General features: G+C 38.0%; 1 protein-coding gene and 1 pseudogene across 1 annotated transcript; both read left to right on the top strand.

The window, feature by feature from the left end:
• The first annotated feature begins 1,495 nt into the window (after positions 1-1,495).
• Positions 1,496-12,005, top strand: TMPRSS12 (transmembrane serine protease 12). The gene is made up of 5 exons (XM_045555167.1): positions 1,496-1,681; positions 2,318-2,550; positions 4,581-4,849; positions 8,809-8,951; positions 11,382-12,005. The coding sequence occupies exons 1-5, from the start codon at positions 1,496-1,498 to the stop codon at positions 11,631-11,633; spliced, it is 1,083 nt and encodes a 360-aa protein (XP_045411123.1). The 3' UTR covers positions 11,634-12,005.
• Positions 12,006-12,917: 912 nt separating this feature from the next.
• On the top strand, positions 12,918-13,331 carry LOC123640376 (annotated as a pseudogene).
• Positions 13,332-17,824: the final 4,493 nt, after the last annotated feature.

Raw genomic sequence — 17,824 nt, 5'->3', positions numbered from 1 at the left:
GTTGGACACTTTTTTCTTCCATGTACAGTACATGTCAGACTGGTCTCCCCGGCTACTTGCAGTCAAGTTGTTCACTGCCGTGCATGGATACTTACCCATGACCTTGCTTATGCTCCACCTTCAGCCTAGCCCATCTTCACTACCCCTTCCTCTTGCTCTTCCCCCTCCATTTAACTGGTTGCAGCTCACATCCACCTCCTGCAGGGAGCCTCCCAGACAGCCACAGCCCACACCAATCCCTGTGTCCGAACTTTGGGCCTTGGGTGTGTCAGTTTATTTCTTTAGTTGTTCCCCAAGTGAATCAGTACCAATTTCCTCTGCTAGCCAAGTTATAAAGTTCTCTAGGTCAAAGAGCCAGGTCTTAACACACCTCCCATAATGTGATAGTTATTTCAGGGTGTGGTATACAGCATGAGAGTAATATGTTCCTTTTCAGTGGACTGATTAACCAGGGCCACTTGTCTGTGCCCCCTCCCCAATGTTTGGAATACCCGGAGCTATCCCAGGGGTACTCAGAGCGGCAAGGAATAATGCACCTCTCAGGCCAGGACCCAAGTGTGTGTGTGTGTGTGTAGATGTGTTTGGGGGGGAGGGTGTGAGATTACCATCAGTCAGACTTTGTCCTTAATGGTGCAGGTTCTTAAATTTGATTTTATCAAAGCTTACCCTGAGTTGATCAGATCAAGGCAAACCACTTCAAAGCTTTCAAATAATGAGATTAATCTGCCTCACAGAGACTGGGTTCCTCCAATGGCCATGCTGTCACAAATCCCAATCTCTAGACCTGCATTGCCTCAAGCCCTAGTGTATGGTCCACAGTTTAGAAGCTCTTGTTTCTGGAAGCCTCAGGGAGTGGCTCCAGGTCCTCCCTCCCACCAGAAGAGTCCCCCCATGCCGCTTAAGTGTGTAGACAGGACCCAGGAAAGTCTTGTCGATTAACAATCCCCAGGCCGGGCGCGGTGGCTCACGCCTGTAATCCTAGCACTCTGGGGGGCCAAGGCGGGTGGATCGTTTGAGCTCAGGAGTTCAAGACCAGCCTGAGAAAGAGAGAGACCCTGTCTCTACTAAAAATAGAAAGAAATTATCTGGCCAACTAAAATATATATATAGAAAAAATAGCCGGGCATGGTGGCACATGCCTGTAGTCCCAGCTACCTGGGAGGCTGAGGCAGTAGGATCGCTTAAGCCCAGGAGTTTGAGGTTGCTGTGAGCGAGGCTGACGCCATGGCACTCACTCTAGCCCGGGCAACAAAGCGAGGCTCTGTCTCAAAAACAACAACAACAAGAAAAACAATCCCCTGAGCTTGGCTGAGGGCAGGACACTCGACTTTTGTCCAGGACCACCGGGAGGCCTGACTCGGCTGGGCGGCTCGGCCCGCCCGCAGGCCCCTGTCACCCACCGGCCCGCGCTGCCGCCCGTCCCCGGCCGTGGGCCTCCGCCGTTGCGGGCGGGCGGACGACGCCTGCCGCCATCTTGCCCGCCCGGGGCTCCAAGATGCGGCTGGGGCTCCTGGGCGCCTCGCTGCTGCTCGTGGGCAGCGCTCACCTCCTCTCCGCCCGCAGCTCACTCTCTGGCAGGAGCAGGCTCGGCCCCGCGCGGGAGCAGGCCGGTGGGTGGGTCCGGGAGGGCGGGCGAGAGGAGGAGGAGGAAAGGCCGGACACACAGGACAGTCCCTGCTCGGTCCTGGCGGGGCGGCCCCCGTTGCCTCCCCGCCCCTGCCACTATGGTGCTTGAATTCGGGCCCCTCTTTTTCTTGTCCCAACTGCCTTTAACCAAAATTTTACAGACCTGAGCAGTTTCTAGACCCATTATAATGATGATAGTAGCAGTAACAGAAAAAAGGACATACATTTGTATAGGGCATCTGTATTTGCCCCTCAAAACATGCTGCGGTTTATCATTCCCATTTTGTGAAATGATGATTCATTGGGATTCAGAGTTGAAAGGGCTGTTACGTGACCTTTTCATACTACAGTTGGCAAAAATTAACCCAACAAGTTAAATGGCAAGTGTGGGACCTCGCAGCTCTGGACTCACCAGGCCCAGGCTCTTAAATCACTGTTTCACACAGAGAAGAGCATGATCCCTGGCCAGAGAAACCTCTCATTTTTATACTTTTGGGGAATAGAGTTTTTAAAATAATGAATTGTGTTGATTTCATGTCTATTTGTAAGTAATCAATTATGGCACATTTAACTCTCCTTTAAGATTCTTTCAAAATATGGTCATACCTCAGGTATCCAGCTTATACGTGTTTTAAATAGGAATTTAGAGGATTGTATTAATGTGTTCAGATTAAGAAGTAACCCAATATAGATGCTCAGTCCAAATAACTTATCGTTTTTATTTTTAGATTGTGGAACAGCACCGCTTAGGGATGTGTTGAAAGGGTCTCGGATTATAGGGGGCACAGAAGCTCAAACTGGCGCGTGGCCGTGGCTAGTTAGCCTGCAGATTAAATATGGCAGTTTACTTTCTCATGTATGTGGGGGAAGCCTAGTGAGAGACAAGTGGGTCCTCACAGCTGCCCACTGCATTAAAGACGTTAGGTATGTATTCAGAACACATCTGTTTTATTCTCGTAGGGGATATTTTGAAGTGGTAGAGGACCATTTAACTTCAGTCATTTTCAGTTGTCATATGTTTGCAAGGAACCATAATGCCTTAAACATAGTGCACTGTATTTGTTGAAATGAATCCATTAATTCAGAGGTTGACAAACTTTTTCTCTAAGGATAGTAAATATTTTAGGCTTTCTAGATCATATGGTCTCTGTCACAATTACTTGACATGAAAGCAGCCATAGACAGTATATAGTTGAATAAGTATAGCTGTAATCCAATAAACCTTTATGAATTTTCAACATTTTGACTATTTGGAGTCCCTTGATATTCCGTATGAATTTTAGGATGAATTTCTCATTTCCCATTTCTCATAACTCATCTGTACTATTATCATCAAACACACACATACTCACATACTTTGCCAATTTGAAGGGTAAAAAGTTATCTCAGTATCTGTGAACAGCAGTGTATAAAGTGAAAGTTCCTCTTTTCTAATTCAATTCTAGCTGTAACAAATGTTAGCCTCTTGAGCTTTTAATTTTTGATCTTTTCACCTTTTCTGGTTTGTTTGGTTTTTTTTTTTGCTTGCTTTTTTTTTTTTTTAAGACTGTCAAGATTCATTATTTGCTTCTTGTTTTTACCTTTACTGTCATGTATTATCAAGTCCTTTCTTATGTCAATGTTATATATTCATCTATAATTTTTCTGGTTTAATTTTAAAATTTCTCATGCTAAGTTAATATCCAAATGTTTCATTCAAACTTTCAAAAATATCTATAAAGTAGACAGAATATTTTAGTGAACTTCCATGTACCCATCACCCAGGTTCAAGTTATTAGCTTATACCTGATTGTGTTTCATTTATACCCTAACCAACTCCCCCCTCCAATTATTTTGAAGCAAATCTCAGACATATGACTGGGTATCTCTAAAAAAAATAAAAAACAGGAACTCTTTATTAAAAGATTTGTGCATTTAAATATTGAATCCATTCAGAGTTTATTTTGGTATTTAGTGTTATTTCAGGGATTTAATTTTATTTCTCTTTTAAATAGTTAGCTAGTTGTCCCAATACCACATATTGAATAATTCGTCCTTTTACCTATAGGTAAGAAATGCCACCTTAATCATATGTTAAATTCTCATGTACTTGAATCTATTCCTGGATTTTCTTTTTTATGTTTTGACACAGGGTCATGTTCCATTGCTTGGGCTAGAGTGCAGTGGTGTCATCATAGTTCAGTGCGACCTTGAACTCCTGGGCTCAAGCAATCCTCCTGCCTCAGCCTTCAAACAGCTGGGACTATAGGCGTGTGTCACCACATCCAGCTAGTTTCTTTTCTCTTTTTCTTTTTTCCTTTCCTCTCCTTTCCTTTCTCTTCTCCTTTCTCCTCTCCTCTCCTTTCCTTTCCTTTCCGAGACAGAGTCTTACTCTGTGGTCCCAGGTAGAATGCAGTGGCATCATCATAGCTCACTGCAACCTCAAACTCCTGGGCTCAAGTGATCCTCCTGCCTCAGCCTGCTGAGTAGCTGGGACTACAGGCGCCTGCCACCACACCTGGCTAATTTTTCTATTTTTGGTAGAGACAGTGTCTCACTGTGCTCAGGCTGGTCTCGGGAGCCTGTGGGAGCCTTGGCCTCCCAAGAGTGCTATGAGTACAGGTGTGAGCCACCTCGCCTGGCCTTTTTTTCTATTTTATGTAGAGATGGGGTCTCACTATGATTCTCAGGCTGGTCTCAAACTCCTGGCATCAAGTGATCCTCGGCTTCCCACAGTGCAAAGATTATAAGCATGAGCTACTGTGCCTGGCCCTACTGTTTCTGGATTTTCTGTCCCATTGATCTTTTTCTTCTTCCCTATATCATATTTGGGCTTTTATTTTATACTTTGTCACATGAAAGTGCTATTAAATTTTTTTTGCTATTAATCTAACATGAGGAAAAAAACTAATGGGAAATTAAGAATATTTACCTAAACAACCATACTTAAAATAAAAATATTTATTTTCTTTCAGAGATCCTTTAATGTGGAGAGCTGTGATTGGAACTAATAACAGACATGGGGACCATGGACATACCAAGAAGATTAAAATTAAAGCAATCATTATTCATCCAGACTTCATTTTGGAATCTTACATAAATGATATTGCACTTTTTCATTTAAAAAAAGCAGTGAGGTATAATGATTATATTCAGCCTATTTGTCTACCTTTTGATGTTTTTCAAAACCTGGACCAAAACACAACATGTTTTATAAGTGGCTGGGGAAGAACAAAAGAACAAGGTAATTATAGTCTGAATTTTACTGAGACACATTTTCCTGATTATTGGCAAAGAAAGGTCAATGCTTATATATAGTCATGTGCCATGTAACAACATTTTGGTCAGTGATGGAGCACATATACGATGATGTTCCCGTAAGATTATAATGCCATAATTTTACTGTACCTTTTCTATGTATGTTTAGGTATGTTTAGATACACAAATACCTACCATTGTGTTACAACCGCCTACAGTATTCAGAATAGTAACGTGCTGTATAGGTTTGAAGCCTAGGAGCAATAGCCCATACCATATAGCCTAGGTGTGTAGTAAGATAGACCATCTAGGTTTGTGTAAGTACACTCTATGATATTCAAATAATGATGAAATTACCTAATGATGCCATTTCTCAGAAGGGTCTGAATAAAGTAGCCAGTACACAAAATCAGCAATACATAAAATACAACCGATATACAAAAATCTATTTATATATACTAGCAATAAAAATTTAAAAGTTAACAGATACCACACCCACAGGATGACTATAACCAAAAAGCTAGATAGCAACAAGCATTGATGAGGCTGTGAAGAACTTAGAACCCTCACATTGCTGGTGGAAATAAAAAATGATGCATCTGCTTTGGAATACAGTTTGGAAGTTCCTTAAAAAGTTAAACATAGAGTTACCATATGACTCAACAATTCAATTTCTAGGTATATACCCAAGAGAAATGAAAACACGTGTCCACACAAAAACTTGTACACAAATGTTCATGGTAGCATTATTCAGAATAGCCAAAAATGGGAACCTGTGAATTTTAGTATCAAATGTGAAAACTGGTGGGGACAGACTAAAACATTAAGACATAATATGTTAGGCAAATATTGTCTCCAAGCAAGGATAATTTGACTTCTTCCTTTCTAATTTGGATACCCTTTATTACTTTTCTCTTGTTTGATTGCTCTAGCTAGAACTTCTAGTACTATGTTAACAGTGATGAAAGTGGGCATCCTTGTCTTGTTCCAGACCTTAGAAGAAAGGTTTTCAATTATTCCCCATTCAGTATGATATTAGCTGTGGGTCTGTTATATATAGCTTTTATTGTGTTGAGGTAGGTTCCTTTTATACCCAGTTTTTTGGAGTTTTTATCATGAAGTGATGTTAAATTTTATTGAGTGCTTTTCTAGCATCAACTGAAATGATCATATGTTTTTTGTCCTTGGTCCTATTGATATGATGTATCACATTGATTGATCTGTGTATGCTGAACCATCCTTACATCCTTGTGATGAGTCCCACTTGATCATGATGAATAATCTTTGTAATGTGTTGTTGAATTTGGTTTGCGAGTGTTTTATTGAGGATTTTTGCATTTGTGTTCATCAGAGATATTGGCATGTAGTTTTTTATTTGTTGTGTTTTTTTCTGGTTTTGGTATTAGGGTGATACAGGCCTCATAAAATAAGTTTGGGAGTATTCACTCCTCTTCATTTTTTTGGAATAGTTTATGTAGGACTGGTATTAGTTCTTCTTAGAATGCTTGGTAGAAATCAGCAGTGAGCCTATCGGGTTCTGGGCTTTTCTTTGATGGGAGCCTTTTTATTACTGATTCTATCCCCTTACTTGTTATTGGTTTATTCAGGTTTTGGATTTCTTTCTGGTTCAATCTTGGTAGGTTGTATGTGTCTAGGAATTTATCCATTTCTTCTAGGTTTTCCAATTTATTGGCATGCAGTTGCTCATAGTCATCTCTAATGATCCTTTGCATTCTTGCAGTATCAGCTGTAATGTCTACTCTTTCATCTCTGATTTTATTTATTTGGGTCTTTTTTTTTTCTTAGTCTGGCTAAAGAATTGTCAATTTTGTTTATCTTTTCAGAAAACGAACTATTTGTTTCATTGATCTCTTGTAATTTTTTTTGTTTCAATTTCACTTATTTCTGCTCTATTATTTCTTTTCTTCTACTAATATTGGGTTTGGCTTGCTCTTTTTTGTTGAGATGCATCATTAGGTTGTTTATTTAAAGCTTTTCTACCTTTTTGATGTAGGCATTTATTGCTATAAACTGTCCTCCTGTTACAGCTTTTTCTATATCCCTTAGGTTTTGATATGTTGTATTTTCATTTTCATTTGTTTTGAGAAATTTTTTATTTCCTTCTTAATCTCTTCATTGACCCACTGGTCATTCAGGAGCATATTGTTTATTTTCCATATGTTTGTGTATTTTCCATTGTCATATGTGGTAGCTGAATATTTTGTGTGCCCTGCAACCTTCACCAACTTTTCTGGTAATAGACATTGTCCCCCTGGCTTCAGATGAGCAGATGACACAATTCCATTCACAGAATTCTTGTTATTTATTTCTAGTTTTATATCATTGCGGTCAGAGAAAATACCTGGTATGATTTCAATTTTTTTGAATTTTTTAAGACTCAGTTTGTGGCCCAACTGCCTTACAAATTTAGTCCAGGCCCCAGGCTGTTTTTTGTCAGCTGGTGGTGGGGTTAGCTGGAACTCAGTTTGGGGCAGAGGATTTCCCTTTGGCAGGCCTAGTCTAAACGCTCCCTCTGTGGGCACGGGCAGAATTCTGCCCTGTGCTGTGTCCCCTGTGCCAGGGTGGCCCTGAGTTTCAATGCAAAGTCCCACAGTCACTTCACTCTCCCTCCCCCAGGCACCCAGATTCTCTCCCTGCTAGGTATGCTGGTGCAGCACTGCTGGGGGATGGAAGGGGGTGGCGTAGGAAATGCAAGATTGCCTTTTCTGCCCTCTTCAGCGCCTCTGTCCTAGATATAATGTCAAAATCAAGTGATCACTCACCCGGCTTTTGGTTCTTCTGAAGGTACTTGCTTGTGTGGACAATTGTTGAATTTGGTGTTCCTGCAGAGGGACAGTTGCTGGAGGTTTCTATTCAGCCATCTTGCTCCACCCCTAATAAATTGTTTTTAAATAAATGGCAGAAATGTGGCTGGCCTCTGGGAAACCTCAATCCAGGAATCTGAATGACATTAGGACATATTATTTTATTTTTACTTCCTATTTTTGTCTGTCTCTGGGTGTTGACTTTATTCTCTTAGGCTGCCTGTCCTCAAAGGAACTGTGGCTGTAGGCTGCTTTGGACATATAGCCAAATAATCTTGTAACTAGGGTGAAAAAAGTTCTTCTCCGGCAGCTCATATTAAAAATGCTGTGGAAGTATTCCAATTGGCTAGACTTACATCAAATAAAGTCATCCTAAGATCAATCAGTATCACCAGGAGAATAGAATTGGGTCATCTGCTCATCTGAAGCCAGGGGGGACAATGTCTACTACCAGAAAAGTTGGAGAGGGATGCAGGGCACACAAAATATTCAGCTACCACATGTGACAACTGAAACTCTGAAATGACTGATGGGATCAGATGCTGCTGTTATAGTAGCTTTTCTATGGATTTATCTTCCAATAATCTGACTTTTAATAATTCCTGAATTAATGTCTTGCATTTTCCTACCCTTTCTATAACAAAGAACCACTTTATGTTCAGGAATTAGCAGATAAGTTAGGGGAACACATGAATTAAAAATCTATTTTTATGTTCACCATCCTTCACAACTTAGCATCATTAGCAAATTTAATAAAAATTATCCACAATTTACAACATAAAATTGACTTCCGCATTTACCTCTGTAGCCCTTGATAATTTTTACATAGCTTTATTTTGTAAACTTATAGATCCTCTTGGGAGACCTTCAAAAAATACATGAAAGCAAAGATAACTAAAATCACCTGAAATTCCTATTATCCAGAGATAACTGTCATTAACATTTAGGTGAACATTCTACAATCTTCCTAGGCATACATACATATATATATATGGATATAATTTTACATAATTGTTGAATCACTCACTTTGGAAAGAAAATCTATTAAACACCAAAATTTTAAATCACTGTAAAAATGTCTGTGCTCCAAAATAATTTATTGCTATTTTTTTGTTAACAGGTAATGTTACAGATCTCTTACAGGAAGCAGAAGTGCACTATATTTCTCGAAATATTTGTAATTCTGAGAGGAGTTATGGGGGAATAATTCCTGACACTTCGTTTTGTGCAGGTGATGAAAATGGATATTTTGATACTTGCAGGGTAAGACCAAATAATTTTCCTTAAAAATATTTTCTGAAGCCAGAGGGAATGTGAACAAGGCCTTGATCACTTTCAGGAGGTCTTAATTATCAGGTGTAAAAATACTGAATTCTCTTTTCTCCTTTTTAACAATCCAACAATCCAAATCTTCTTGGTTTCTGATTCCTTGGTTTCATCACGGTCCACCTTAGGCAAGATTTGCCTTGAATCTTTTTTTTTTTTTTCATCACCTTTGAGATATAATTCCCCTATTTAAAGTATAAAATTCAATGTTTTTTTTTAGTGTATGTATAGAATTGTGCAACCATCACCACAATCTAATTTTAGAACATTTTTGTCGCCCCAGAAAGGAACCCATACCCCTTAGGAATCACTCCCCTATTTTCCTCCCACCCACTTCTAGACCACTAATTTTTGTAGAGTTGCTGATCCTGGACATTGCCTATTCTGGACTTTTATGAAATAATTCAATATGGGGTCTTTTATCACTGGTCTCTTTCTTTCTTTTCTTTCTTTTCTTTCTTTTCTTTCTTTTCTCTCTCTCTCTCTCTCTCTCTCTCTCTCTCTCTCTCTCTCTCCCTCCTCTCTCTCTCTCCCTCCTCTCTCTCTCTTTCTTTCTACAGTCTCACTCTGTTGCCTGGGCTAGAATGCTGTGGCATCAGCCTAGCTCACAGCAACCTCAAACTCCTGGGCTCAAGCAATCCTACTGCCTCAGCCTCCTGAATGGCTGGGACTACAGGCATGCCCCACCATGCCTGGCTAATTTTTTCTATATATATTTTTAGCTGTCCATATAATTTCTTTCTATTTTTAGTAGAGACGGGGTCGCGCTCTTGCTCAGGCTGGTCTCTTGAACTCCTGAGCTCAAATGCTCCACCCGCCTCAGCCTCCCAGAGTGCTAGGATTACAGGCATGAGCCACCACACCTGGCCTTATCGCTGTTTCTTTCATTTAGTATAATGTTTTCAAGGTTTGCCCATGTTGTATAATGTATCAATACTTTATTAATTTCTTTTCCCAAATAATGTACCATTGTGTGGGTATGTATGGATATACCATGTTTCATTCACCCATTCATTAGTTGATGGACATTTAGGCTGTTTTCACTTTCTGGCTTTTATGAATAATATTACCATGAACATTTGTGTCTATATTTTTGTGTATTATAGCCATCCCTGTGGGTATGAAGTAGTATTCCATTGTGGTTTTAATTGGACTTATTATCCACTTATATGTCTTCTTTAGAGAATGTCTATTTGGATCATTTTCTCATTTTGAAATTTACTTATTTATCTTTTTATCATTGAGTTGAAGCATTCTTCATATATCCTGGATACAAGTCCCTTACTAGATATAGGATAAGCAAATATTTTCTCCCATTCTGTGGACTGTTTTTTCACTTTTCTGACATTATCGTGTATAGCACAGAAGTCAATTTTCTTATGCAGTCCAACTGATCAATTTTTTGTTTTATCTTTTTATGCTTTTTGACTCTATTCCCATTTTCTTCACTATTTCCAAACCTACCAGTCCTTCATTCCCAAGAGTATCCCAGATTCTCATCTTTTCCTACTCATTCCCATTACTGAAATCTAAGGTTTATCTTTCCTGTGTCCTTTTCCTTAAAAATCTTGCTAAGTAAAATAGTGAAGAATCCAATCTAATTGAATTGCATTCCTAGGCAAAACATCCTTATCATCAAAAAGTAATTATTAAATGCCTGCCTTACACAGAGAATTGGAAACACCTTAGAAACACAAACCTTAACTTTTAGGCACTGAAACAGTTATTTCAGTGTCCTTGTTGGTTTGAGTGCATTAACAGGACTTAGTAACCAGTGTTTGGCTGCATTAATAGTCTTGTATAAACTGTGAAAGAGATCTGTTATTTATAATACAGAGAGAGTCTCTGCCCTTTATTCCCATTTTGCTACGCTACCCAAAGTCAACACTTAGAAAGATGTCATCTCTTGCAAGGTGCCAGTTTATGCCTCTTTAGCTAGCAAACCACATACAAACCTAAAAGAATCCTTCATGTATCTTAGAGTTATGCCTTTCACACACAGTATTAAGAAAAATATTCTAATGGACAGTTTTTGCAATATTTTACACACTTCCTAAATTATATTTCTCCTGAGTAATTGCATTAAAAAATCCAAACAATTTTATTTATAGTATTTTGGTTCAAAACTATGCAGATGAGAAGTTTATCTATCAACTGTATAGTTCCTCCAAATGTCTGGGCAGACTGAATACCTCCTGTTTGAGTTGGAATATTAAACTCAAAATCTATGGATCTTTAACATTTGGGGGTATATTTAAAATGTATATTTATATAAATCTATGTTTAATGTAATTAATTTTCCCCAGTTCTACTGCTGCTTAACGAATACTAGAAGTAACTAACACTATTTTGGGGCTTTTTTGATAGGGTGATAGTGGCGGACCATTAATGTGCTACTTACCAGAACATAAAAGATTTTTTGTAATGGGAATTACCAGTTACGGACATGGCTGTGGTCGAAGAAATTTTCCTGGTATCTATTGTGGGCCATCCTTCTTTCAAAAGTGGCTGACAGATCACTTCTCCCAGACAAGCGCAAAAGGCACATTGAATATAAGTATTTTGCTTGGACAGATCTTCGTAGCTTTAGGTTCTGTTATCTTACTAGCAACAACATAAAGAAATTCTAAAGACTTTAGTATCTTTATTTTGCACTGTGTCTCTATGTTCTACATACTGAAAATCATTTATTCTTTTACCAATTAATTTCCCATGTTAGAGTTCTCATGTGCACATTTTTCAAAATGTAAGGATTGTGACATATTAGATACACGATTGTAAATTTGGCACCGAATCATATGCTTCCTTGATGTGTCTTGATTGTTTTACTTTATAATCATAATTTTGTATTTGGAATACTTTCCTAGAGTTTGTATAAAATATTCAGTTAAATATATACTTCATGTATATAAATGCCAAATAGTTTATAATTAAAACGAAAGCTGTTCTTTCATTAAATTAATCAAAACTCCTTTTAAGTTACATTTTATTTTAATCAAAAAAATTTGTATGATTTACTATTTTTAAAATTATTATCTTGCTTCTAATTCTCAAACGATATTTGGAGAAATAAGCATTTGCCTATTATTTAAATTGTCATTAAAAGAATTAATTTGATATCAATACTTCATTTACTATGCCAAGAGAGAACTATGGTTCAGACATAGCTTACTTTTACTTTTTATTTAGAAATTTATAATGTGACTTTTTCCCAGGATTATAACCTACTTTCTAAACCTTATTTTCTTGAAGCTCATGCTACAAGTTTGTATTTTGTGCGCGCTCTGAATTAACTGTGAGGAGAGTGACGGGAAAGCGTGCTGGGTACGAGAGGGAAACCAACCTGGGATAAACTTTAGGATGATTAATCTATAAGATGAATTAAAAGGAACAAAAGAAAATGAAGAGAATGAAACAAAATAAAAAGTTGACAGGATTAGTATCTACTATTAGTCAACTCACATTTCCCTTGAACTTAGGAGAATCCATTTAGCAAAAGAGAAATAATTATTTTCTTATCTTTTTCACATCCAATCAGCCAAAACCAAGTGTTTTTGTTGCTATTTTGCATTAACCTAACTTCAGGATTTAATTGAAAGTAAGCATGAGTTTCCTACCTATTAATTTCCTTAGGGATCATTACTAGCTAACACTCGAGGGGTAGATGACTATGATTTTTACAGACTGAGCAACACTGAGGGATGTTGGTTGTTCTTTCTTGAAAGAGGCCCTAGTTTATCCATTGACAAGATCTCATAAGGAATTAGTTGGTAATGTTTAGATAGCAATTAACATAATGCATTTCTCTTTTCCTATTTATACTGCCTGAGTATCATTCAGATTCACTTGATAACCTTGAATGTTAATAGGGTCTGGACCAGCTGGGCTTGAGAAAGGATCAAGATGCCTTTGGCTAGAGATTTACTACATCCCTCCTTGGAAGAGGAAAAGAAAAAACAAAAAGAAATGGATAGTTCAAAGTCCAAACTCTTATTTTATGGATGTAAAATGTCCAGGTTGCTACCAGATTACCACAGTTTCAGCCATGCTCAGATAGTGGTTCTTTGTGTAGGTTGTTCAACAGTGTTGTGCCAGCCTACAGGAGGACAAGCCAGACCCACAGAAGGGTGTTCACTTAGAAGAAAGCAACACTAATGATCTACACAATTTCCTGAATTTGTGTTATCTCACAAAAAGCCTTATCATAAATTCGATAATTTTAGTTAATCTACCAAAATAATTACATTTGATTTTGTAAGGTATATAACAATGATCTCCTGTTTTGGTGTCAGTTTTCAATAAAGTTTTGATTATGGGGAAAAAAAAAAGAAACTCTTCTGAAATGTATTAACAGCATTGGAGGGGAAGCCTGTGCTTTTCACTTCAAAGGCATCTTCTAGGTACTCTTTAGGTCTACATTTCTAATCAGGCAGGAGCTACTACCGGGAACTTCTTATCTTTTTGCCCAGAGTAGATCACTATTTTAGCCACTTAGAATCAAATATAAACGATTGTCTCCACCATGAGAGTAACAGAAAATAACCTTTGGGAATCTAAGATAGACTTTGCTTCAAATTTTATTCTGTTACTTAGTAGTTATAAGGGTTCGGATATTTATTAATACTTATTTACAGCATTGTTGTAATGTTGAGTTTATGAACTTCCTGATATTTGAAGGTACTCAATAACTGGTTTCTGGCTGGGGGTGGTAGCTCACACCTGTAATCCTAGCACTCTGGGAGGCTGAGGCGGGAAGACTGCTTGAGGTAAGGAGTTCGAGACCAGCCTGAGCAAGAGTAAGAGCCCATCTCTACCAAAAATATAAAAAAGAATTAGCCAGGTGTGGTGGCATGTGACTTTAATTCCAGCTTCTCAGAAGGCTGAGGTGGGAGGATCACTTGAGCCCAGGAGTTCAAGGTTGCAGTGAGCTGTGATCATGCCACTCCAGCCTGGGCAATGGAGTGAGACTCTCCCTTAGAGTTCTTTCCCATAGAGTTACCATATGATCCAGCAATTCCACTTCTTTTGGTATATAACCAAAATAATTTAAAGCAGGATCTCGAGGCCAGGCATGGTAGCTCACGCCTGTAATCCTAGCACTCTGGGAGGCCGAGGCGGGCTGATGGTTTGAGCTCAGGAGTTCCAGACCAGCCTGAGAAAGAGCGAGACCCTGTCTCTACTAAAAATAGAAAGAAATTATATGGACATCTAAAAATATATATAGAAAAAATTAGCCTGGCATGATGGCGCATGCCTGTAGTACCAGCTACTTGGGAGGCTGAGGCAGGAGGATTGCTTGAGTCCAAGAATTTGAGGTTGCTGTGAGCTAGGCTGACGCCATGGCACTCTAGCCTGGGCAACAGAGTAAAGACTCTGTCTCAAAAAAAAAATAAAAAAATAAAAATAAAGCAGGATCTCAAAGAAATATTTACACACTGATGTTTATGGCAGCATTATTTACAACAGCAAGAAGATGGAAGCAACCCAACAGTCGGTTGGTGGATGAATGAATAAACAAAATATGAAATATACACACAATGGACTATTAGCCTTAAAAAAGAAGGAAATTCTGACAGATACTAAAACATGGATGAACCCCAAGGACATTATACTAAATGAAATAAACCAGTCACAAAAAAGAAATACCGTACGATTCCACTTATATGAGGTATCTACTGAAGTCAAATTCACAGAGAAAGAAAGTGGTTGTCAGGTGCTGGGGTAGGTCAGAATAAAGAATTATTATGGGGACAGACTTTCAGTTTTGCAAGATGAAAGAATTCTGTGAATGGACAGTGGGTGGTGATGGTAGCACAATGTGAATGTCCTTAATGCCACTGGATGGTAACTTAAAAACGGTTAAGATGGCCAATTTTATGCTACATGTATTTTACAATCAAATTTTTTAATTTTCAAAGAGATGCAGTAAATTATCAGAGGATATAAAAACAAGAACTACACACTGTCTATAAGGCACACTTTAAATATAAAGACACAAGTAGGTTAAATTTTAAAAGTTGGGACGCATAAGCACAATAAAGCATAAGGACTGGCTAAATGCATATCAGACAAAACAGACTTCAGGACAAAGAAGGTCACTAACAAAGAGGAACACTTCATAATGTCATAATGATAAGGTAAATATATCAGGCAGCAATAACCAGAGAAATATACTTCTGCCTAGTAACAGAGCCTCGAAATACATGAAGCAAAGACATAAATAACTGAAGGAAGAAACAAATTTAAACTCTGTAAATAATTATAGATTTAATACCTCTCTCTCAATACTTGATACAGCAATTAGGTCACTAATAAGGACACAGAAGATCTGAATGACACTATCAACTACCTTAACCTAATTCACATTTATAAAACATTACACTTAACAATTTCAGAATATAATTCTTTTCAAGTGTACACAAGTGTACATGGACCGTGTCCCAAGAAAAACTATATTTTGAGCCGTAAAACAAGACTCTGAATTTCAATTGACTGAAATCTTACATTGTATGTTCTGTAACAACAATAGAATTAAATTAGAAATCAGTATCAGTAGATATATCTATGAAACCTAAAATATGTACATACCTTCTAAGTAATCCATAAGTAAAAAAAAAATCACAAAGTAAATCAGAAAATGTTTTATGTTGAATGAAAGTGAAAATAAAGCACATTAAACTTTGTGTATTCATTGAAAGCAATGCTATAAGAAAAATTTATAGCATCAAATTCTTATAAGAGTAGAAAGGGCTAATATTAATGATCAAAGCTTACACTTAAAGAAGCTAAAAGAGGCCAGAGCAGTGGCTCACCCCTGTAATCCTAGCAATTTGTGAGGCTGAGATGAGAAGATTCCTTGACTTCAGGAGTTTGGGACCAGCCTGAGCAACATAGCGAGACCCCATCTCTACAAAAAAAATCAATAAATTAGCCAGGCATGGTGGCATGTGTCTAGAGTCCCAGCTACTTGGGAGGTTGAGGCAGGAGGATCACTTGAGCCCAGAGTTAGAGTTTTCAATGAGCCATGATGACACCATTTTACCTGCACAATGAAGTGAGATGCTATCTACACACACATACACACACACACACACACACACACACACACACACAGCTAAAGGAAGACCAAATTAAACTCAATGAAAGTATAAAATAGCAGGAAAGAAGTAACAAAATAGAAAAACTAGAAAGCAATGAAACCAAAGCCAGTTCTATGAAAAGATCAGTAAAATGATAAACCAGCTAAAGTGACAGAAGAAAAGACACAAGCTATCAGTCTCAGTATCAATATTGACATCAGAAGAGGGAACGCTTCTACAGATCCTACAGACATTAAGAAATCATAAGGGAATATTATGAACAACTCTATGCCAAATAAGTTCAACAACATAGATTTAGAGGGTGGCAAATTCCCGAAAGACAAATTACCAAAATAGACACAAAAAGAAACCATGAATATTCCTATATTTACTCAAGTAGTTAAATATATAAAATATCCAAAATCCAAAAGACTTCTTGTCCCAGGAATTTCAGACAAGAGATACTCAACTTGTATTAATATTAGCCATGAACAACTAGAAAAAAAGAATGTATATATATTTTTTTGAGACAGCGTCTCACTCTGTTGCCCAGGCTAGAGTGCCGTGGCGTCAGCCCAGCTCACAGCAACCTCAAACTCCTGGGCTCAAGGGATCCTCCTGCCTCAGCCTCCCAAGTAGCTGGGACTACAGGTGTGCTCCACCATGCCCAGCTAATTTTTTCTATATATATTTTTAGTTGGCCAGATAATTTCTTTCTATTTTTAGTAGAGACAGGGTCTCATTCTTTCTCAGGCTGGTCTGGAACTCCTGAGCTCAAATGATCTGCCCACCTCAGCCTCCCAGAGTGCTAGGATTGCAGGCGTGAGCCACTGCACCCGGCCTAGAAAATATATTTTTAAAGTTCATTTACTTTAGCATCTAAAAATATGAATTACTCAATCATAAATTTCACAAAATATGTACAAAACCTACAAACTGAAAGTTACAAGAGAAACCTGTAGAACTTGCTGAAGAAGAAAACTAAACTAAAGAAGTAACTAAGAAAGACATACATACATAGAAATATACCATGTTTATGGATTGAACAACTCAATGTTATTAAGATATAAATTCTCTCCCTATTGATCTATAGTTCAAAGTAATCCCAGTCAAAATCCCAGCAGGTGTTTTTTGTTGTTGTTTTTTAGAAGGGTTGCACTATGTTGACCAGACAGTTCTCCAACTCCTGGGGACAAGTGATCACCTTGTCCCCAGCCTCTTGAGTAGCTGGGACTACAGGCATGAGCCACAATGCCTGGCTACCAGCAAGTTTCTTGCAGACATTGACAATTCTCTCTAGAATTTATATAATAATGCAAAGTGCCTAGAAGAGCCAAAGTAATTTTGAGAAAGAATAAAGTTAGAAGACTTAAAGTACCTGATTTTAAGATTTGCTATAAACCCACAGTAAGCAAAACAGTGTGGTACTGGCATATAGATAGACATATATATCAATAAAAAAGAACAGAAATCCCAGAACGGGACCACAGATATACGACCAATTGATTTTTAACAAAAATACTGAGACAATTTAATTATAAAAAATAGTCCTTTCAACAAATTGTGTGGAACAACTAGATATCTGTAAGGAAAAATACTAACCTCATACTTTATCTCACACCCTATATAAGACATAACTTGAAATGAATCATAGACCTAAGCAAAAATGCTAAAACTATACAACTTATAGAAGAAGATATGGAAGAAATTCATTGTAAGCTTGGAATAGGC

This window comes from Lemur catta, chromosome 6 (genome assembly GCF_020740605.2).
Source record: "Lemur catta isolate mLemCat1 chromosome 6, mLemCat1.pri, whole genome shotgun sequence".
Lineage (NCBI taxonomy): Eukaryota > Metazoa > Chordata > Mammalia > Primates > Lemuridae > Lemur > Lemur catta.
Note: the sequence above shows the minus strand (reverse complement) of the source record. Positions and strands in the feature narration are given on the sequence as shown.